At 55.0% G+C, this 22062-nt stretch overlaps 3 protein-coding genes across 6 annotated transcripts; 2 read left to right on the forward strand and 1 right to left on the reverse strand.

The window, feature by feature from the left end:
• Positions 1-76: 76 nt before the first annotated feature.
• Positions 77-2522, forward strand: ASB8 (ankyrin repeat and SOCS box containing 8). 2 transcript variants are annotated; one of them, XM_066567584.1, is made up of 3 exons: positions 77-420; positions 877-1031; positions 1590-2522. In XM_066567584.1, the coding sequence occupies exons 1-3, from the start codon at positions 282-284 to the stop codon at positions 2220-2222; spliced, it is 927 nt and encodes a 308-aa protein (XP_066423681.1). In that variant the 5' UTR covers positions 77-281; the 3' UTR covers positions 2223-2522. The 2 variants fall into 2 exon arrangements, with proteins under 2 accessions (XP_066423681.1, XP_066423680.1); XM_066567583.1 differs by having other exon boundaries at positions 927-1031.
• Positions 2523-3131: 609 nt separating this feature from the next.
• Positions 3132-12061, reverse strand: PFKM (phosphofructokinase, muscle). Of its 2 annotated transcripts, none has more exons than XM_066567581.1 (23): positions 11920-12061; positions 10766-10864; positions 9923-9996; positions 9753-9830; positions 9125-9314; positions 8285-8450; positions 8163-8207; positions 7967-8075; positions 7745-7840; positions 7563-7655; positions 7342-7467; positions 7021-7085; positions 6875-6938; positions 6597-6743; positions 5935-6005; positions 5759-5846; positions 5344-5496; positions 4784-4948; positions 4621-4682; positions 4309-4420; positions 4085-4184; positions 3591-3696; positions 3132-3489 (listed from the first exon to the last, which is right to left on the reverse strand). In XM_066567581.1, the coding sequence occupies exons 1-23, from the start codon at positions 12047-12049 to the stop codon at positions 3342-3344; spliced, it is 2487 nt and encodes an 828-aa protein (XP_066423678.1). In that variant the 5' UTR covers positions 12050-12061; the 3' UTR covers positions 3132-3341. The 2 variants fall into 2 exon arrangements, with proteins under 2 accessions (XP_066423678.1, XP_066423677.1); XM_066567580.1 differs by having other exon boundaries at positions 5344-5610.
• Positions 12062-12855: 794 nt separating this feature from the next.
• On the forward strand, positions 12856-21538 carry SENP1 (SUMO specific peptidase 1). Of its 2 annotated transcripts, XM_066567748.1 has the most exons (16): positions 12856-13110; positions 13751-13823; positions 13934-14030; positions 14480-14615; positions 14923-15026; positions 15304-15539; positions 15884-15938; positions 16094-16132; positions 16238-16322; positions 16670-16822; positions 17169-17300; positions 17778-17981; positions 18697-18776; positions 19197-19281; positions 19588-19683; positions 20269-21538. In XM_066567748.1, the coding sequence occupies exons 1-16, from the start codon at positions 13036-13038 to the stop codon at positions 20329-20331; spliced, it is 1713 nt and encodes a 570-aa protein (XP_066423845.1). In that variant the 5' UTR covers positions 12856-13035; the 3' UTR covers positions 20332-21538. The 2 variants fall into 2 exon arrangements, with proteins under 2 accessions (XP_066423845.1, XP_066423846.1); XM_066567749.1 differs by lacking the exon at positions 16670-16822.
• The last annotated feature ends 524 nt before the right edge of the window (positions 21539-22062 follow it).

Consider the following 22062-nt stretch of genomic DNA (forward strand, 5'->3'; position numbering starts at 1 on the left):
GGGAGCCGTAGCCGGATTTGTGGCGAGGTGGTCGGGGCGGGGCACTTGGTGTGACGCCACTTCTGGTTAGCGGCATTTCCGCGTCCTGCTTGGCCGGCCGCCGCCGCTGGTCCGGGAGCGGCTCGGGCCCCCGGAACCGCCCCGCGACCGCTCCGGAGCCACTACGCATTCCTCCGGAACAGCCGCGGCTCCACCTCCGGACTCTCCTGCGGCTCGGTCCGGCCCGGGCTGCTCCCTCCCCGCCCCGGGTCCGGCGCGGGGCTCGGCAGGGCCGGCCGGGGATGCCGTGGCGCGGCCCGCGCCATGTGGTACATCATGCAGAGCATTCAGAGCAAGTACTCGCTGTCCGAGCGCCTTATCCGCACCATCGCCGCCATCCGCTCCTTCCCTCGGGACAACGTGGAGGATCTCATCGGCCGGGTGAGGCCCCGTGACCGGGACATCCCACCCCTTCCGCGGCCAGACCGGCCTGCTTGAGTCCCCCCCGGACTCCGGGTCCCTCTGACGGGCCCTGCCGAGCTGTCGCCGGCTGTCCCGCTCCCTGCGGAGCCTCCGTGGGGATCCCCTGGAGGGGAAGATCAGGGCATCTCTAGTTGGTTTAGAGACTCCAGGCTTTTCCTTCCACCCTCCGAACCCCCGGGGCTGGCGGGGTCTCTGGGGGTCTCCGGGCACCGTTTGGCGACAGTGAATTAGTGAAACACGAGCGGGAGCTGGGATTAAGACCGGGAGTGTTTTTGTGAACAAACCCCCGAGATTTCTCTTAATTAAGCCTTTCTTGAAGGGGGGATGGGAAGGGCAGGGAAAGGGTGGGTTTTTCTGACCCCGGGGTGGTTCCTGCAAACCCTCGGGATTTGTGTGAATTAACCCTTTCTGAAGGGATGGAAAGGGGGGAGTTCCTTACCGGGGGGTGTTCCTGTGCTCCCCAGGGTGCCGATGTGAACTGCCTGCATGGCACCCTCAAACCCCTGCACTGTGCCTGCATGGTGGCTGATGCTGACTGCGTGGAGCTGCTGCTGCAAAAAGGAGCTGAGGTAAAGCTTTGAAAAAACCAAAAACAGGTAGAAAAAATTCCGAGATAAGGGGCAGGGAAGTCAGGAAGAGCTGATTAAGAGTTGACATTGGAGCTGATGTGTTTAAGTTGGATTTTGGGAAAACGTTCTTCCCCCAGAGTGTCACAAGCTCTGGGAACTGGGGTTTGGACAATGCTCCCAGCATAGAGGGGGATTTTTGAGTGTCCTGTGCAGGGCCGGGGCTTGGATTTGTAGGTCTTTGTAGGTCTTTTCCACCTCAGCATATTCCATGGGCTTGTATCCCCTCACAAAGTGGCACCAGGGAAAGGTTCATTGTCCCAACAGGGAGGGAATTCTTGGGCTGAGATTTTTGGGAGAGGACGAAGGATTGAAACCTAAATTTTTGCACTGAGATTTCAGGAGGCTGGGAAGGAAGCCACTTTCCCCTGGCTACTTGGGTAAAACCCTTCCTTATTTTTCCCTGCGTTTGGGATTTGGGACCTTTAGCTCTTCCCTTGCTGCGGGATCCAGCTGGAGCCACTCCCTGACCCCCAAACCTTTTTTTTTTTCCTCCCCCAGGTGAACGCCCTGGACGGCTACAACCGGACAGCCCTTCACTACGCAGCAGAAAAAGATGAAACCTGCGTGGAGATTTTATTGGAGTACGGCGCCAACCCCAATGCCCTGGACGGCAACAAGGACACGCCCCTGCACTGGGCGGCCTTCAAGAACAACGCGGAGTGCGTGCGGGCCCTGCTGGCCAACGGCGCCCTGGTCAACGCCCTGGACTACAACAACGACACCCCCCTGAGCTGGGCGGCCATGAAGGGCAACCTGGAGAGCGTCAGCGTCCTGCTGGACTTCGGTGCCGAGGTGCGCGTGGTCAACCTGAAGGGCCAGAGCCCCATCTCACGCCTGGTGGCGCTGCTGGTGCGGGGCCTGGGCACGGAGCGGGAGGATTCCTGCCTGGATTTGCTGCACAGGGCCACGGGACACTTCGAGCTGCGCAAGAACGGGAGCCTGCCCTGGGAGGTGGCCCGGGACCCACAGCTGTGCCAGCGGCTGACGCTGCTGTGCTCGGCGCCGGGCACGCTACAGGCGCTGTCGCGCTACGCCGTGCGCCGCTCGCTCGGCCTGCGCTTCCTGCCCCAGGCCGTGCAGCAGCTGCCGCTGCCTGCCTGCCTCAAGGAGTACCTGCTGCTGCTCACCTGAGCCAGGGACAGCTGCCCTTCCCCCGGAGGATCCCCGCTCACTTTGTCACTTCCCAGGTTCTTCTCCGTGGTTTTGTTCCCCTCGGCCACCCGGCACTCTGCTGGCCCCTCACGCTGCCTCCATTTCCTCCCCTTGGCCCTTCCATTTTGTCCCCTCCCTTTCTCCCCCTGTTCTGTCATGCTCCCTCCATTTCCTCCTCTCTGTTCCCTCTGCTTCTCTCCCTGTCCCCCCCTTTCACTCTCCTGCAATGAGCAATATCCCTCTGATGGCAAATTATATCCCAGCTGTTGGATTAATCTATTTTTCCCCTTTTTTTTTTTGTTTTTTTTTTTTGCCTTGCAAAAGGAAGGTTTTAAGGGAAAAGTCTCCTTTGAGGAAGGACCCAAGGCAAGAAATTGTGGGTTAGGATGCAGAGTAATCCTGTGGGATGGGTTGGCTGAAAATCAAAGATCCGGGTGTTTCTCCATCATGGAGAGTGAAGTTCTGCCTGTTTATCCATAACTTTTATGCTGCATCAGGAGTGAAACCACCTCAAAAACCAAAATTTTGCAGGGCTGGAATTCTTGTAGGCGAAATAAATCTTCTTCAGAGAGCTCCACATGGAGCTGAGGGCTTCCCTCCCATCTCTTCAAGCTCTTCCTGAGGTTTCCCACTAGGAATTCACCCTTTGGTGTTGGTTTGGGGGTTTTTTTTTGGGATCTATTCCAGGATCCAATGGAAGAGCAGCTCTCCAAGGTGAAACCAAGCGGCTAAAAACTGTCATTGTTATTTTCTGGGATGAACTTGGGGCTCAAATTTTATCCCTGTTTTATCCCTCTGTGTTACGCTGGGCAGGGAAATCCTGAGGATGAGGATTTGGTGTCAGTGGGGTCCAGGTTTGCCTTTCCATGGATTCACAGAGACGTGGAGCACTTGGACAAGCACTGAATTTATTGAAACATCTCCATTTTATGACTTTTAACCCTAAAAACCTCAACCTCCACCATCTATCCTCAATTTATCCTGATACCGCTTGGGGACCACTTCTCAAAATCCCGTAAAATCCCTGAAAAGCCCTGGGATGCTGTGAGAAAAGGGGATTTTTGGGGTTCCTCAGGCTGGCAGTGGCTGCTGTCCCTGTCACAGGGTGGCGTCGGGGACCAGGACCTTGCGGGTCAGGTGCTCCAGGTGCGCTGTCTCAGACGTGTCTAGCTCAATGTTGTACTTGGCCAGGATTTTGAGGATGGGCCGCAGCTTCAGCCACCACTGCTCCTTGGGGATGCGGTGCCTGAGGGGACAGGGACAGACTGGGGACATCCCTGGGGAGGGATCCCAGGCTTTGTCCACTTTCGCAGGGTGGGGAAGGGAGGGACAGGGAGGGACACGCACTCAAAATCCGTCTGCTGGCGCAGCTCAGCGATGGGTTGGAACACCAGGCTGCGCTTGCGCATCCCCAGCAGGCACGCTGAGTCCGCCGTGTTGGCAAAGATCCGGCCTGGGAGGAACATAGGAATGGTTAGGAACCTCCTGGAGGCGAGTTGGGAATGGTTGGGATCCTCCAGGGACGTGGGAGGGAAGGGTGGGAATGTTTGGGAATCTTCAGGGATGGGAAAACACCTGGGACAGGAAGTCAGGAATGTTTGGGATCCTCCTGGAGCAGGGGTTGGGAATGCTCAGGATGCTCCATGAGAGTAAAACCTATGGGAGGGTAGGTTGGGAATATTTGGGACCTTTCAAAAACGAGAGGGGAGGTTAGGAATGTTTGGGATCATCCAGGAGTGGGGAAAATCCCCCAGAATCCACAGGAGGGCTTTTTGGGAATGGTTTGGGAATGTAGGGTCACTCTGGGGTCCCTTTGGGATCCCCCATCCAGCAGCACCCACCATGCCGGGAGCACTCCTTGATCTTCCCGGTGATCCAGGCCACGGCCTTGGCGCCCATCTTGGTGCCGAAATTACGGTCAAAGGGGGTGGGGCTGCCTCCCTGCCCCAGGAGAATCCAGGATGAGCCAATGAAATCCCCCAAGTCCCAGTCCTCTTCCCAGGGAAATCCCCTGAACACCAATCCTGTTCCTGGGGGAATTCCCAAACCCTCACCCCATTCCCACCTGCTGCATGTGCCCCAGGACATTTTTCCGGCAGTCAAAAATCCCTTTGCCCTCCTCGCAGTAGAGATTGTAGATGAAATCTGTGGTGTAGTTCTCATTGCAACGCTCATTCCTACACCAGGGACAGGATCAGGATCAAATCCCACAATTCACCCCATCCCAAACAATTCCACTGATCCCAAACAGCAGCACCACAATGAGACTCCAAATCTTCCATCCCTTGCCCATCACCACGGTGAGAGCCCAGTTCCCCTGATCCCAAACCCAATCCCCACAGGGGTGCCACGAGGTTCCCCCAAAGCTGGAGCCCACCTGAGCACAAGCCCCCTCTTCACCGTGGTCTTCATCTTCTCCGTCAGGTGGTCCACATTGGCCTGTGGGGTCGGGAATGGAGGTGGGAGTGGGGTCAGTGGGGAACCTACTCATTCCACACCACCCTGGTGACACTGGGGACAGGGGACAGGACTGTCCCCACCTGCAAGTCACGGCTGCTGAAGGGCTCCTCGAAGATGTAGGCGGCATCGGCACCAGCTGCCAGCCCGGCCATGGTGGCCAGGTAGCCACAGAAGCCACCCATGGTCTCGATGATGAACACGCGGCGCTTGGTGCCTGCAGCCGACTGCTTGATCAGGTCACACGTCTGCAGTGGGGACAGGATTTGGGATCAGGAGAAGGGATTTAGGGCCAGGGGATTTGGGGTGCCCACTGCAGACTGCTTGATCAGGTCACGTGTCTGAAATGTAGAATTTGGGGTCAGGAAAAGGGGTTTAATGTCAGGGCAGTTGGGGGATTTCCATCGGGGTCTCAGAGTGGTGATAGTGGTAGGAGAAGTGCTTTGGGATCAGGGGAATTTGGGACTTCCACTGGGATCTTACTGTGGTGATGGTGTTTGGCATCAGGAGGGATATGGGATACAGGATTTGGGTTCTCACTGTGGTGATGATGTTTGGGAGCAGAGGCTACAGGATGGGGGGTCTGACCGGGGTGATGGTGTTTGGGACGAGGGGGATTTTGGGGAGGTATCTGGGGTCTCACAGTGGTGATGGTGTTGAGGGCGGTGTCGGCGCCGATGCTGAAGTCAGAGCCGGGGACGTTGTTGGAGACGGTGGCGGGCACGATGCACAGGGGGATGCAGAGCTCCTCGAAGCGTGCCCGGCCCTCCACCAGCTCCAGGCCACCTGTGAATGCCTGAGGGACAATGGGGACATCAGGGGACAATGCAGAGAGGAGAGGAACAGGGGGGCACTGACCACACCTTGACCAGACCTGGCCCTCCACCAGCTCCAGGCTGCCTGTGAATGCCTGGGGGATAGCAGAGGGACCTTGACCCCACCCTGGCCACACCCTAACCATGCCTCTCTAACCCCATCCTGACCACACCCCAACCATGCTCTGACCAAGCCCCACTGACCCCATCCCGCTGACCACACCCTGCCCACACCCCACTGACCTCAAAGCCACCGATGATGATAAGACCATGAATCCCAAACTTGCTGATGTTGGCACTGATCTCCTCAAAATGCTTCTTGGGCAGAGTCCTGGGAAGGGGAAACTCCTCGGGATGAGCCTGACCAGAGGGGGACCCCAGGGGGACCCCAAATGACCCCACACGCAGGGGGGAGTCACCTCTTGGTGCCTAGTTTGGATCCTCCCAGCCCCGTCCAGCTGCCCACAGTATTCCAGCCAATCTCCTCCACCTGGGGGGTGAAATGGGTTTAATGGGGTGGGAGAAGGATCTGGGGTCACAATGGTCCCCCTCAGCCCTATCAGAGTGACATTGGGGTCACACAATGTCCCCTCAGCCCTCTCAGGAGGTCACACAATGTCCCCTGGCTCAGGGACAGCAGCAGATCAGACCCACAGCAGGGCTGGGGTTTGGACAGGGATTAAACACCCCCATCCTGAGGAATTCCTGAGGAATCTCCATCCCTGCAGTGCCACAACTGCCCCTTCCCAGGCCCTTTTCTTGCACCCTTCTCCCACATGGATCTCCCCATCCCAAAATCCAACCCCTCAAATCCATCCTGCATTTCTCAAACTCTTTTCCCGGCCTGTTTTTCCACTGGGATCTCCCCATTCCAAAACCCAACCCTTCAAATCTGTCATGCCCTGGCCACCCCTTTATCCCATAGGGATCTCCCCATCCCAACTCCTTTCCCCCAGAGGACCCTCACTATCCCGAATGCCAGCCCCTCAAATCCATCCTAAACCCCATTCCCTGTGGGAATCTCCCCATCCCAGTCCCTCTCCTGACGCTTTTCCCACCCCATTCCCCTTGGGACCCTCACCATGCCAAAGGCCAGCCCCTCAAAGCCGTCGTGCACCGCGAGCATGCGGTGCCCATGGATGAGGCCGATCCTCACGGTCGCCCGCACGGCCGCGTTCATCCCTGCGGCCGGAGCGCCCACGTTCATCACGGCCACCGTGTACCCGCTCTGGGGACAGGGACAGGGCTCACTGGGGGTTGGGGTTGGATTGGGCTGGGATTGGGTGGTATCCGTGCCTGGGATGGAATTGGGGTGTCCCGGCTCGGGCCCCTCCCCATGCCCTCTCCAGTGCTCCCTACCTTGGTGGCAGGCGGGCGGATGTGAGCCAGCAGCTTATAGACATTCCAGTTGTTCTGAAAGCTCCTAAAAATCAGGGAAGTTGGGGTTTTGATACGTTTTGAGGACATTGGGGTTGCAGGGACAGGGACATGGAGGTGCCACCCACCGGCCCCGCAGCTTCACCGCGTCCTCGAAGCGTCCTTCATTCATGGCTGTGGTGACGTCCTTGGTCTGGGGGCACAGAGGGGGATTGGGGTTTCCTGGGTGGGATTGGAGTGTCCTGGGATGGGATCAGGGTGTCCTGGGTAGGGTTGGAGTGTTTTGGATGGGATTGGGGTGGAATGGGGTGTCCTGGGGTGGGATCCATCCCTGGGGCTGGCTTGGGGACGCTCCCTGGAGGGTTTGGGGACATCTTAGGGATGGGAACCATCTTAGGGACCCAGACTGGGTCTGGGGCCACTCCCAGTGTCCCCCCATTCCCACTCACCACCTGGACACATTCCATGAGGGGCAGGCGCACGGCCTGGTTGCCAGACAGACTGACCACACAGGCCGGCGTCTCCGGTGTCCCCTCCAGCAGCGCCATCACAGCCTCCACACCCATCCTGCTGGCCTGAGGGGACATCAGGGGTGTCACCTCCCAAGGGGGGCTGTCAGTCACCTCCAGGTCCCCTCGTTTGGGACTGGGGTGAGGAAGGAGGTGCCCACCAGGATGCGGTCGAAGGCTGAGGGGGTCCCCCCACGCTGGACGTGGCCCAGGATGGTCACCCTGGTGTCGTACCCCAGACGTTTCACCACCAGCTGCAGGGACACAGGAGAGCTCTGGGACTGGCCCCAAAAAGGGAGGGGGCAAAGGGGGATGTCCCCCATGTCCCCCCATCCCCACTCACAGCTTTGATCTCATCCGAGGTGATGGCCTTGCCATGCTTGTCGATGGCACCCTCAGCCACAATGATGATGTTGAGCCTGGAGCCACCATCACGGGTCTGGGGGGGATCACAGGGTGTCAACAAGGATGGGGACAGGGGGAGATCATCCATCCATCCATCCATCCATCCATCCATCCATCCATCCATCATCCATCCATCCCCATGTCCATCCCTCCCTCCCACCTCAGCCAGCCTCCTGCACAGGTGCTCCTCCCAGTCGTCCTCAGGGGGTGACTCAGGAATGAAAACCCAATCAGCACCACAGGCCAGGGCTGTGATCAGCGCCAGATACCTGAAATGGGGCCAAAAACTGCTTTTGAGCCACTTCCCCCAATTTTTGGCATGACAAGAACCCTTCCTAGGTGCCACCAGAACGTACCCGCAGTGCCGCCCCATCACCTCCAGCACGAAAGTCCTCTGGTGGCTGCAGGGACAAGAAAGCGTCACCCACCCGAAACGGGAACACCGGGGGGCTGGGGACAACGAGGGTGTCCTTGTCACCTCTGCGCCGTGGTGGTGATGGCGTCCACAATCTCCATGATGCGGTGCAGCGCCGAGTCGGTGCCGATGGTCATGTCGGTGCCACAGAAGTCGTTGTCGATGGAGCCCACCATGCCCACGATGTTCAGGTGGCTCGAGCGCTGCGCCTCCTCTGCCGTGATGCCACCTGGGGAGGGGGTGGGCAGGAGGGGGACGCCATCCCCAGATGGTCACTTGGGGGGTAGAGGTGTCAAAGGGATTGTTTGGGGGGAAAACACTCAGTTTTGGGTGACAAAACCCTGTATTTTTGTGTAGGACACCTTGATTTTGGAACCAAAGTTTTTTTAGAATCACAAACTTACATCACACTGCAACAACAAACCTTCCCACACCCTCCTTTCCTGATGTGGGACACCCCCAAAATGTCCCCTTAGGGGGAAGCAGCGCCACAAATCTCTGTTTAGGGGGAAAACCTCAAATTTTTGAGTGCCACACCCTGCTTTTTTTAACCACACCCTTTTTTTCTTCTGTGTCCCCCTTTAAAACATCTTCAACAGTGCCCCAAACCTCCATAATTATGGAAAAAACCCAATTTTTGAGTTCCACATCCTGATTCAAAACCAAACCTTTCCACACCCCCTGTTCTCTCTCTGCCCTCCTCCAAAATGTCCCCTTGGGAAGCAAAAGTGTCCTAAACTTCCATAACTAGGGAAGAACACCACATTATTATGTGGGAAGACCCAAATTTTTGCGTGCTTTTGAACCCAAACCTTTGTCTTTTGACCCCAATCCTTTTCCTCTGCCCCCCTCCCTCACCCCGGGGGGGGGCGGTTCAGGGTTCCCCCAGTGTCCCCCCCGTACCGGTTTTGAGCAGCTCTGCCAGGAGCCCGCCCCACTCGGCGCGGAAGGTGTCAGCGCCGGTGAGGCTGCCGTCGCCGCCGATCACGCACAGGTTGGTGATGCCGCGCTTGACCAAGTTCCGCGCGGCGCGGAGCCGCCCCTCGCGCGTGCGGAAATCCTGGCAGCGCGCGCTGCCGATCACCGTGCCACCCTGGGGAGGGACGGCGGGGCACGGCTGGCCTCGGGGCTGGCTCTCCGTCCCTGTGTCTGTCCACCCATCTCATCCCCATATCTGTCCCTGTGTGTCCATCCACCCATCTCATCCCCATGTCCATACCTCTGTCCCATCCTCATGTCCATCCCTCTGTCCATCCATCCATCCCATCCCTCTGTCCATCCACCCATCCCATCCCCATGTGCGTCCCTGTGTCCACCCTTCCCTCCCTCCCCCCATCCTAGCTCTGCTTTTGGGTCATTTTCTGCTGAGCCCAGGCTCAGACTGGAACCAGTGAGGGACAAACTGGGACCGGTGAGGAGCATGCCCAGTGCCTCCCCAGCCCAGGAGGGGATTCCCCAGTGTCCCCCTGTCCCTGTGTACCCCTGTCCGTGTGTCCCCCTGTCCATGTGTCCCCCTGTCCGTGTCCCTCACCAGCTGCAACATCATGGACACGCTTTCCCACGTGGCCTCCCTGATGTGGTCACCACCGTCCACCAGCCCCTGGTAGCCCTGGGGGGACAGAGTGGACAGTGGTTCAAGGACAACTTTTCCCAAATTTTGTGGTGGGGCTGTGGAATTTTGGGGTTGGGGCTGACACTGACCTCACACACGAAGAACACCTTGGCCCCGGTGTAGATCCCCACACGCACCACGGCGCGCACGGCCGCGTTCATGCCTGTGGGGCACCGCCATCATCCTGTCACCCCTTGGTGACATCCCCAAGCCCCTGTCACCTCCCTGCGGCTGCCACCCCTCGGTGGACACCCCCAATCTGTCCCCCCCGTACCCCCCCTGTCCCCCCCCCTTGCAGCTGCCACCGCCTGAGTTATTTTTGCCCCGGTGACCTTTGGTGGCAGCGCCTGACACGGGTGACAAACACGGGGGTGGGGGGAGGGGACACTCCGGGGGGGCCCCCATGGCCTGGCACCCCCCCCACGTCCGTCCGCCCCCCATCCTTGGGACCCCCAGAAAAATCCCAAACCTGGGGATGAATCCTTGGAATTTTGGGCAATCCTGATTATTTTGGCTCAGTGCCAAAGTGCCACCGGTGCCCACTTGGAGTCCCCTGCCCGAATTTTGTCACTGTTGTTCCCCTCCGCTATCCCAAAACTCCTCAAGCTCCACCCGACCCCAAACCCCCACCAAGGTCATTCCCAGAACCTCAATCCAGGGAAAACCCTGATGGTTGTGGCATCAAAATCCCGATTTTTACCTCCAAAGGAGCGGTTTTAGGAACTTGGGGGGGGGGGGGGAGTGAGGGATTTTGGGGGGAATTTACGGGGGGGGGGATTTGGGGCAGGGGCTTAGCGATCCCGGGGATTCCGGGATCCCAAGGGTTTTATGGAGTTTTGGAGGAGGGGGGAGAAATTCGGGGGGGATTTCCAAGGATTTCGGGCTGGGGATTTCTAGGGATTTTGGATCCCGGGGTTTTGGGGTCCTCTTACCCTGCGCGTCCCCCCCGGAGGTGAGGACGGCGATGGCTTTGCCGACCCCCAGGGTCTCGGTGTGCTGGGGTCCCGCGGGGCTCGAGGGCATTTTCCTGCCTGGAAAAAATCGGGAAATTCGGGCAAATCCCAAGGTGGGAAGAGCGGCTCTGTCCCTCCGGGTGACGCTGCCAGCGCAGAGTGGCACCGCTGGGGAGGAACGCGGCGACACTGGGACAGCCCCGCTGACACCGCCGGGACACTCCCGCCCGGGGGGGCGTGGGGAGACTCCTTACTGGGAGTTCTCGTTACTGGTCCCAGTCTCGATTCCCTACTGGGGCCAGGCTGTCCTTAGTGGTCCCAGCCTCTCCTTACTGGTCCCAGTTTGTCTTTACTGGACCCAGTGCATACTCTCTCTGGGAGCTGCTCCGTCCTTCTTACTGGTGCCAGTCTCTGTTCCTTACTGGTGCCAGTCTGTCCTTACTAGTTCCAGTTTGTTTTTCCTAACCTGCTCTCCTTAATGGTCCCAGTCCCTCTTTAGCAGGGCCACTTTGTCCTTACTGGTCCCAGTTTGTTTACTGGTCCCAGTCTTTATTCCCAGTGGGAGCTGCTCTGCACTCCTTACTGGTGCCACACTGTCCTTACTGGTTCCAGTCTGGATTCCCTGTTCATCCCAGTCTCTATTCCCTGTGGTTACTGGTCTGCCCTCCTTTCTGGTGCCAGTTTATCCTCCTTACTAGTCCCAGTCCATCCTTACCACTCCCTGTCTGTGTTCCCTGTGGGACTGCGCTCCCCACTGGTTCCAGACTGCTTTCCATACTGGTCCCAGTCCCCACTCCCTGCATCTCCCGGTTCCAGTTCCCCGCCGGTCCCAGTCTGGGGGCGTTACTGGTGCCAGTTCCTGTTCCCTGCTGGTTCCAGTACCTCTCCCTAACCGGTTCCAGTTCATCGCCGGTCCCGGTACGGGGCCGTTACCGGTCCGGGTCGCTGTTCCCGGTGGGATCTGCTCTGCTTTTCTTACTGCTCCCAGTCCCCGTTCCCTGCCGCTGCCTCTCGCGGCTCCGGTTCGGTCCCGGTCCCGGTCCCGCGGGCGTTACCAGTGCCGGTCCGCGGGCTTTACCGGTGCCCTCCCGGGGCCGTTAGTGGCGCCACCGCTGCCCACCGGGAGCACTGACCTGCGGAGCGCCGCCGGCCCGGCCCGGGCGGGAGGAAGGACAGCAGGAGGAGGAGGAGGAGCGCGGCCACGGAGAGCGCGGCCGGGGCCACGAACCGGGACAGCGCCGGGGCCACCGGGACCGCCACCATGGCCCGGAGACACCGCCACCATGGCCCAGGGACAGCGCGGGGACACGGGCTGGGACCTGGGATTGGCCGCGGGGAGCGCTGTAATGGGATCGGGGCGACGGGATCGGCTGTAATGGGATCGCCCGTTAGGGGATCAGGGTAACGGGATCGGTGTAAGGGGATCGGCTGTGACGGGGTCGCTGTAATGGGATCGGGGTGACGGGATCGGTGTAATGGGATAGGCTGTAACGGGATCGGCTGTAATGGGATCGCCCGTTAGGGGATCAGGGTAACGGGATCGGTGTAATGGGATCGCTCGTTATGGGATCGCCGGTTATGGGATCAGCTGTAATGGGATCGGCTGTTATGGGATAGGCTGTAACAGTTTTGGATGTAGGGACCAGCTGTAACAGGACCGACCATAGGGGCATACTTGGAATGGGATCAGCTGTAACGGGATCGACTGTGATAGGATCGGTAGTAGGGACTCACACACAGAGTGACCCCTCCATAGGCTCACAGCCCCCACAGGATGGCCCCCTATAGGGTCAGAGGCCCCAGAGAATGACCCCCCACCACAGAGTGACCCCTGTAGGGTCACCCCCCGGTCCAGGGTGGCCCCTCCTTTCTGGCTGCCCCCCTGGACCTTCCAGCCGCCAGGGGACGCTCTCCGCTTCCAGCAATGTGCGGCTCGCTCGCCTGCTCTGGCGGCACTTCCGGCAGCGCTGCCGCCACTCACTTCCGCTTCCGCCGCCTCCTCCTCGCTGCCGCCGCGGAGACCGGGAGAGCCGCGCGCGCTCGGGAGGCTTCCGGTTCCATTTCCGCTTCCGGTGCGGCGGCCGGGCCGGCTGAGGCAAGAGAAGCGGCGGCGGCTCCGGACTCTGCTCCGCTCCCGGACCGCGCTCCTCCCTCTCCCGCTGCCTTCACACCGGACTCCGCCGCCGCCGGGCCTTTTCCCGTGCCAGGTCCTGCCGCTGCCCGGGGCCGAGGCGGCGGCGCTGCCCCCCATGAGGATGGAGGCCCGGGAGGCGGCGCGGGCCCGGCCTGGCCCGGCCTTCAAGGGTTTCGGCGCCGAGAGCAAGGTGCGGAGCGGGGGGCCGCGGGGCCGGGGCGTTCCCAGGCTCCGTTTCCACCGGGCCGGAGCCGCCACAACTCCTTCCCTCACGGAACCACGGCGGGATTTGGGCGGGAAGCGGATTTGGGAATATTCGGGACAATTCCCCCATCCCAGGAAATCCTAGGGCACTTCCAGCCGCGGTTTCTCTGGGGAAACCCAGCCTGGAAACCTCAGAAGTCAAATCCCAATCCCGGTTTTGGGAATTCCCCGTTCCCGGCGTGGGAATTCCGCCTGGAATGTGCCAGGAATGGGGAGCCCAAGTGTGGGATCCACCGCGGGTCCGGAGCTGCGAAATTCAGGATTTTCCCAGCAGTTTTTGCGTTCTTGCTGCTCCATAAATTCTCTCCACAAAATATGGGAGTTGTAACCTTTAAAAGTTGGGAATTTGGGGAGTTTGGGGAGCTGTGATGGGTAGGAATTGCAAACCTTAGGAACTGTAAATTTGGGGAATTATTAATTTTAGGAATTGTGAAGTCCTGCCACCATATCCAACCAACCCTGGGAACACCCTAACCTTTTCCCTGTAATTTTCCTGGATTCTTCCCTGGCATTTTCCCACTTCTAAGCAAAATATTGGAATTTTTCCCATTATTTTTTTTCCCCAGTTTTTCCTCCCCAAACTCAGCAGCTTCTCCTGCCCTGCTGGGAACTCCTCCTGCTCCCTCAGCTTCACCCCAGGTGAGTTTTCCCTCTGGAATTTTGGATTTGGGGATGTTTTCCCTGAAAACAACCCCTGGAGAAGGGGAAATTTGGGTTTTTCTGGGAACTCCCAGTGTTTTTCCCCTCAGAAATTCCTGAAAGATTCCCAGGAGCCAACGGGCAGTGGAGGAGCTCCAAGCCCAGGGTGAGCCGAGGCTCCTTCCTGGAGACCCGTAAAAATTCCAGGTGGGTGCAGCAGATCTCAGATTTCCAGGTTTGGTTGATATTTTTCAGGGGGTTTAGTTGGGATTTTGGAGTTTTGTGATTTGACAGTTTTTTGAGGTGGTTTTATTTTGGGGATTTTTTGATGGTTTTAATTTCTTTTTTGGGGGATTTTTTGGTAGGTTTAATTTGGGATTTTGGTTATTTGGGGGAGGATTTTTTGGTAGGGATTTGGATTTTTTTTTTTTTTTTTTAAATTTTATTTGGGATTTTGAAGCAGGGGGGATTTGGGGAATTTAATTGGGGGGGTTTGGGTTTTTGTTTTTTGTTTTTGTGTGTGATTTTTTGGGGCTTTATTTGGAATTTGGGGCCTTTCATTTCTCCTTCCGTGCAACCTTTTGCGATTTTATTCGGGATTTTAAACTGATTTTCAGGATTTACAACAAACCCGCGGTGTTTTTCCCTCCTTCTAGCGGGAACCCCAGCACTTTTGGGGGAAAATCCGCCCTCCATGGAGCCTCCTTCCCCCTGAAGCCGGCCCCGAGCCCCTCCTGGAGCCGCCGCAGCCCCAAGAAGGCCCCGCGGCGCTTCCTGAGCGCGGCTGAGGAGGTGACGGGGAAACCCTGGGGGATCCCAGGGGTTTGTGGGGTTGGGGTGTCCGGGCAGGGCTGGGAATGGAAATCCTGAGAAATCCTGGGGATTTGTGGGGTTGGGGTGTTCCAGCAGAGCTGGGGGCACATCTGGGGTTAAACACCAAATTCTTGGGGTTTTCCAGCCCTAAATCCCATTTTTTTGGGGGTTTTTCTCAGCATTGCCTTCATGGGATTCCACCAGATCCCTGAATTTGGGGGGAATCCCTGGGATCAGTGAATTCCAGGGTTTTGAGAAGAGTTTTTTCCGTGATCTTTCCCCGCAGACGGTGCGGGAGGAGGAGCGGGAGATTTACCGGCAGCTGTTGCAGATGGTGACCGGGAAGAGATTCTCCAGCTGCAAACCCTCCCCGCTGCTCCCCTTCCACCTGTGAGTCGGGAGCATCCCAAAAAATCCCTGCAAACCTGCCCCAGTTCCCAAAGAACCTCAAAATCCCTGCTCGAATCCCAAAAAACCCTCTGCAAATCCCTGAAAATCATCAGAGACCCTGCCCAAATCCCAAAGAACCCTGCCCAAATCCCAAACCTCTCCAAAACCTCTTTCCTAACCCCCCCCAAAAAATCTAAATCCTCTCCCCAAATCTCAAATTTCCAGTCTTTTCCCAGGAATTTCCCTAACTGGGTGTTTTGATTTTTTGTTTTTGCAGCTCCCGCTGTCCCCGTTCTGGCCCCTCCCTGCCCCAGGAGGCTCCCAGGGATGATCCCAAGGCACCAGAAATTCACAAAATTCCGGCTCCTGTTCCACATTCCCCAGAGCCACCCCAGAATTCCCAAAATCCCCCCCTGGGCCCCTCTCCAGGGTTTCCTGGGGAGTTCCAGCCCCGGAATTCCGCGGCCCCACAGCAGCGGGATGAGGAGCCAGGAGCTGAGGCACAGAGTGAAGGTAAAGATTCCTGAGAATTCCAGGAAAATAACCCCTAAACCGCCAAAATCTCGAATAAAACAAGACCACAAATAAAATCCCCAAAAAATCTGAAATTCACTAAAAAAAAAAAAAAAAAAAAACAAAAAAAAAAAACCCAAAAAACTCCCCAAGAAAGTCCCAAAGAAAATACCCCCAAAAATCCCCCGAATCCCAAACAAAATGAAACCAAATCCCAAATAACCCCAAACTCTGGGAAAGGGATTTAAATTCTGTGGCCAATCTGGAGTATTTATTCAGGATTGGGAAATATTTGGGGTAGGAATCAAGGGGGACAGAAATCCAGGAATTTTTCCCATTTTTAGGGTCAGATTCTGTCATTTTGCTCAAGGTCAAGGATTCCAGAACTCCAGCTCCAAGGTAAGGGGTGCGAAATGGGGGGATTTGGGGAATTTTTAGGGACACAGGGAGGTGACAATGAAGAGAGACAGAGTGAGAATTTGGGAAATGAGGGAATTCTGGGGAAATTCCGCTATTTTTGGTCACTTCCAACCCTCCTTTCTCTCTCTTTCCAGCCTCCCCTTTTTCCAGGCCGAGCTATGGATCAAAGAGCTGTGAGTTAATATTCCCTGCTGGCTTTTCCTGGGATTTTTGGGGTGGAAAAACCAAAATCCTGATTTTTTAAATCAATTTGTCCATGAAAATTTTGTTTTTTCTAGGACCAGTGTCTACGATTCACGAGCCAGAGAGAGGTGGAGGCAAATAGAGGAGCAGAAAGCTTTGGCCCTGCAGCTCCAGAGCCAGGTGAGAATTACACGGAAAAACACCCTGGACTGGGACAGTTAGGGAAAAACAGTTGGAAAACAGGAAAAATCAACTTTTTTAGGCCTTTTTTCTTCTCAATCCTGGGATAAACAGCAAGGAAAAGAGGGAATATTGTCTCACATTGGAAACTACAGGAAATTTTGTCACTGGGAGGGTGGTCAGGGCTTGGAAAAGGAGTCAGAATCCAGGGAAATGGGGGAAAATGCAGCTGTGGTCCTTGGGGACAGGCCTGGGTGGCTCTGTAAAGGTTTAATTCCGTAATCCTGGAGGTTTATCCCAGTTTCATCAATCCCAGCCGCTCCTTGTCCCTCTCTGTGCCTCTGCAGCGGCTGCAGGAGCAGGAGCGCTCGGTGCAGGACCTGGTGGATCTGCACCTGCGCGTGCCCCTGGAGAAGGAGATCCCGGTGGCCGTGGGGCCCGAGGGGCCGGAGCGCACCCGCCCCGGCCAGGCCGACGACGACTTCCCCGAGATCACCGAGGTGGGGCTGCAGCCCGGGGGCTCGGGGCGCAGGGATGGGGCCTGAGCCCTCCTCATGGTGAAACTGTGGCTCAGGAATCAGTTTGGTGTAAAACCCTTGGGGATTTGGGGCAGAAAAAGCAGGAATTCTACCTCATCTGAGGCAGACCAGTTCAGGGAATTCCTGGGATTTAGGGATTTGGGGTCAGTTCAGGGAATTCACTTCAGGGAACTCCTGGGGTTTGGGCATGGGGATGGAGCCCTGCACCCTCCTCCTGGTGAATTTATGGCTCAAGGGACAATTGGGCATTAAACCCTTGGGTATTTGGGGTCAGGAAAAGCAGGAATTCTACCTGCCCTTTCGCCAGGAAATGGAGAAGGAAATCAAGAGCCTTTTCCGAGGAGGGAACCAGGACGAGGTGCTGAGCGAGGCTTTCCGCCTGACCATCACCAGGAAGGACATCCAGACCCTCAACAACCTCAACTGGCTCAACGACGAGGTGAGAGCCAAATAATTCCCGTTTCCCACCCGTTTCCAGCAGCTTGGGAGGGGAAAATGGTCGGGTTGGGTTGGGTTGGGTGCTCGGAGGGGGTTTGTGGGTTGGGATTCCACCCTGGACTGATAAATCTGTGGGGGAAGCTCCGCAAAATAAAAATAATTGAATTTATGTGGGGAATTAATGATAGTGGGAGGGTGGGATTGGTGTGAACAGGGGAAACAATAAGTAAATCTTAAACACAGACCTAAATAAAGGCAAATTCCTAAACATGCTTGAGTTTCTCTGGAACGTTTTATTACAATGGAGCTACTGCAAACCCCCCTGGGTTTTTTGAAGATTTTAATGCAAATCTTCCTTTTTGGGGGTTTATTCCCTAACTTTACACAACGCCACAAATCCAGACACCATAATAAAATAAATTAAAATCTACTAAAAAAAATCAAAAACCTGGTCTGTTTTCCCTTTTTTTTCCCCTAGATTATAAATTTCTACATGAATTTGCTGATGGAGAGGAGCAAGGACAAGGATTTGCCTGCAGTCCATGCCTTCAACACCTTTTTCTTCACCAAATTAAAGACTGCAGGGTACCAAGCTGTGAAAAGATGGACAAAAAAAGTGGATATTTTCTCTGTGGATCTGCTCCTGGTGCCCATCCACCTGGGAGTGCACTGGTGCCTGGCCGTGAGTGCCTGAATTATCCCAAAAAATCTTCAGTTTGGGATTTAGGGCCCAAATTTTGTTGGTTTTGGGTGGCGCTGAAGGGAAAAATTTGTGTTTGTGTCTCAAATCTGGGTTTAAAGGGAAATACAAAGGTAGGACCAGCTTTTTGTGGGGTTTTTAGTACTTAAATTCAGCCTGGAGGTCATTTTAGGGAATTTATTCCCTTGAGAAGATCTGATTTCCTCGTTCCCACCAACTGCCGGTGCCACAGGATCTTGTTAAAGAGATTTAGGCCACAGATATTTCACTTTTCCCCTTCCTTTGTCCCATCCCCTGCCCTGGCTCCTGGGATATTGCAGGGGTTTTCAGCTCCTTTAGCAAAAGCCTCCTTAATTTATTAATTCCTGCTTGAATTGTTAATTCCATGGAAAAGAGGTAATTTCCAGCAAAAATGGCATGGGAATGGGGAGGGAAAACACTGAAAACCACCTAGATCTGGCCCTTGAGAGATGATGGGGCAAAACTGTTGTAAACCCGTCGGAGGAGTAATAGTAACAACAATAATAATAATAACAACAACAATAATGGCTCATTTAGACATTCAGGGATTAAAAACACAGCAGGAAACGGGGATTTTTGGGGGAAATCCTCCTGTGGTGTGAAGTACCCTGCATTGTTTTTGCAAGAAAAGCATTCCTGATTTTTTTCCCATTTTAAGGAATTTTTCTCTGTGCAGGTCGTGGATTTCAGGAAAAAAACCATCACCTACTATGATTCCATGGGAGGGATCAACAGTGAGGCCTGCAGGATCCTGCTGTGAGTGAAATCCCTTCCCTGGCAAAATCCCACTCCTGCTTCCCCAGCCTTGGAAACTCCAACTTTACCCATTTTTGGGCTTTTTGGGGGTCATTTTTGGGCCCTTTTAGGGTCATTCTTAGGTCCCTTTAGGGACCCTTTAGGGTCATTTTATGGGGGCTCCTTTAGGGTCATTTTTGCTCCCTTTTTCAGGCTCATTCTCCTTTTCCAGGACATGAAAAATTTCTTCTCTTCCCTGGAATTCTCTCCCTGTTTTCTCCCCATGGGATTTCGGCCTCTCCTGATCCAATTTTAGATTTTTTGGGGGGATTGATTTGTGAATCCCAACCCTGAATCCCTTTGGGAACAGCCACACAGAGCAGAATCTCAGAATTGCCATTTTCCCATGAATTCCAGCTTTTCCTGCTCCTTTTCCCACAGGCAGTACCTGAAACAGGAAAGTTTGGATAAGAAAAGGAAGGAATTCGATACCAATGGATGGGCCCTGCTGAGCAAGAAGAGCCAGGTTTGGACAGCCCAGAATTCCCAAAGAATTCAGCATTTCCTTGGATTCCCAGCCCTTTTTGGGCCCCTTTTCCCCCAGGGAAGAAAAGGAGGGAACAAATCCCAATCCTTGGGAGAGGAAATTTTCCACAGGGGAAGGGTTTGGGTGGGATGTGGGCAAGGTGGGAATGCAAAAAATCCCAGAATTCTGGGGCCTTCTCCCAGATTTCACTGGGATTTTGGGGTTTTTCCTGGCCTTGGGGGTTTGGGGGCTGAGGGAAGGGGGAATGTGGGAATTTGGGAATGCTGATTCCTGTTTTCTCCGCAGGAGATCCCGCAGCAGATGAACGGCAGCGACTGCGGGATGTTCGCCTGCCGCTACGCCGAGTGCATCTCCAAGGACAAGCCCATCAACTTCACCCAGGTACCCCGGGGCTGCAAAGGAAACAAATTCCACAATTCCCATCCTACAGACCCCGAAATTCCAGCGGGATTTGGGGGAACATCCAGCATCCCTCACCCAACCCAAGCAATCCCCACCTTATTTCCCCCCCCCTCCATGGAATTGTCCCCAAATCCCTGTCCCAAGTCCCAGTGCCAGGGAAAATCCCAAATATTCCCCCCAAAATCTGGGACGAATCCCCCCATTCCTCCCCAAAATTCCAAGGAATTCCTGGGTAATTCCCAACCTCCAGGAATATCCCACTTCCCTCCTCCAGCATTTCCAGATCCCAACACTCCCAAATTCCCTCAGGTCCGGGACCCCCCAGGGCCAGGAAAACCCCAAACTCGCCACAATCCCAGCGAAATCTGGGATGAATTCCCCCATTTTTTGCCTGAATCCCCAGAAATTCCCAGTTTTTTCCCTCCATTCCCACAATCCCAAAGCCCCAAATTTCCCCCTTCCCCATTATTTTCTATGGGGAAAAAAGCCTGAATCTGCCCCTGGATGAGCAAACCTGACCAAAATTCCTGTTTTTTCCCATTTCCCCCCCCAAAATTCCCAAAGCAACACATGCCCTACTTCCGGAAGAGGATGGCCTGGGAAATCCTGCACAGGAAGCTCCTCTGATGCCAGAAAAATCCTGAAATTCCACAGATTTGGATCAGAAGAATCCCAGGATTCTCCTGGGGACGCAGCCAAGGAACTCCGGGTCCTGCTCCTCCCAACCCCCCCGCATTCGGGGGGAATAGAAAAGTTTGGAAGCACAGTTGGGATTCTTTGGAGTTTCTTTCCCTCTTTTTTGAGATTCCAGGATGGATTTTCCCGCTTTTCCGTCTGCTGGGATGGGGAAATTTGGGAATTTTGGGCTTTTTGGAGCTGGATTTTTGGGAAAAGGGAGGAGCCTCCGTGGATTTGGGTTGGGAAAATCTGGATTTGGGAAAAGCAGGGGAAAGGTTTGGTTCTGGAGGGAATTTTTGGGGATCATTCCCATTTTTTCCACCTCATTCCTAAATTTTGTGGATTTTATCCATAGGAGAACTTGGATTGGAATCCCTGGGAATAATTCCTGCTTAAATCCCATTTTTTCTTCCCAACTTCCCACTTTTGGGTGATTTTTCCAGGATTAATCTTTGGAATGCCAAAATTCCTCTGGATTTACACCCAGACTTTGCTTTTCCAAGGGATAAATCCCAAAACCTGAGCAAAATCTGGGATTTTTGGTGAATTTTTGGTAATTTTCCCTTCCTTTTCAGGCTGCTTCATCCCAGCAGCTCCTGTTGCTTTTTCCAGTTGCTTTTCCCACTTTTTCCATGAAAAAATCCTCCCAAACAGCAGGAACTGCAGAACCATGGGAAAAGCCCCAAAATCCTGGAATTCCTTCAATTTTTCCCAAACAATACCCAGGATTTATTTGGGGAGCTTTTCCCACCCCTTTCCCTGGATTAATTTATTCCCAAATTTTTTGGACCTTCCCAAGCCTCTGGATTTGCTCTTCCTGGTGGAAAAGACGATTTTTAATAAGAAAAGTGGCGGAAAATCCCAAGTTTTTGTATTTTCCCTCTCCTGCAGGAGCTGGGAATTTTTTCTATTTTTCCCGAGCTGGGAGATGAAGTTTTGTACCAAATTCCCGAATTTTTGGAGCCCCTTTTCCCAGTTTTTCCCAGCCCTTCATGTCCCTTTGGATCCCAAACTCCCTCCCCTGTTTTATACCAGATTCATTTCCTACTTTTTTTATCTTTTAATGAAATTAAAGATCTGAAAAAAAAACTGGAATTGAGGAATTTTCCTGCTTTTTATGCTAGATAAGAACACATTTTAATTACGAGATTATAAATATGCGATCAATTTAATTTTTTTTTTTTTGCCAGCTCCTCATGTGCCAGGTGACATTGTTCAGACGCAGTTGTACATTTATTTATTTGTCTGTCTCCATTCCTGTCCACAGTGGGAATCTCTGGAAAAGGGTTTGGAGTTCGTCCTCAGCTGAAGAAATCAGAGAAAGCGCCCAAAATCCTGGGAAAAATGCCCCATAATCCAGGGAAAATGACCCAAAATCTGGGGGAATGCCGCAAAACCCATCAGAAAATTACCCCGAATTCCCCAGGAACCCCCTCAAACCCCCTCCAGGTGACAAAGGTCCCTTCACTTGCCTCCACCCCCCCCAGATCCGCTGCTATTTTTACAAAACTTCCCAGAAAAATCTGGGATTTGGGATGAAAGCTCCCTCTGTAGGGCCGTGGCTGGGCCCGGCAGCGGCGGGGCCGCGCTGGGCTCCTCTCCGGGAATCCCAGGATCCCAAAAAAATCCGGGACACGGAGCCCCCATCCCCCCCGTGCTGCCCGGGCAGGGCACCCTGAA

This window comes from Molothrus aeneus, chromosome 30 (assembly GCF_037042795.1).
Source record: "Molothrus aeneus isolate 106 chromosome 30, BPBGC_Maene_1.0, whole genome shotgun sequence".
NCBI lineage: Eukaryota > Metazoa > Chordata > Aves > Passeriformes > Icteridae > Molothrus > Molothrus aeneus.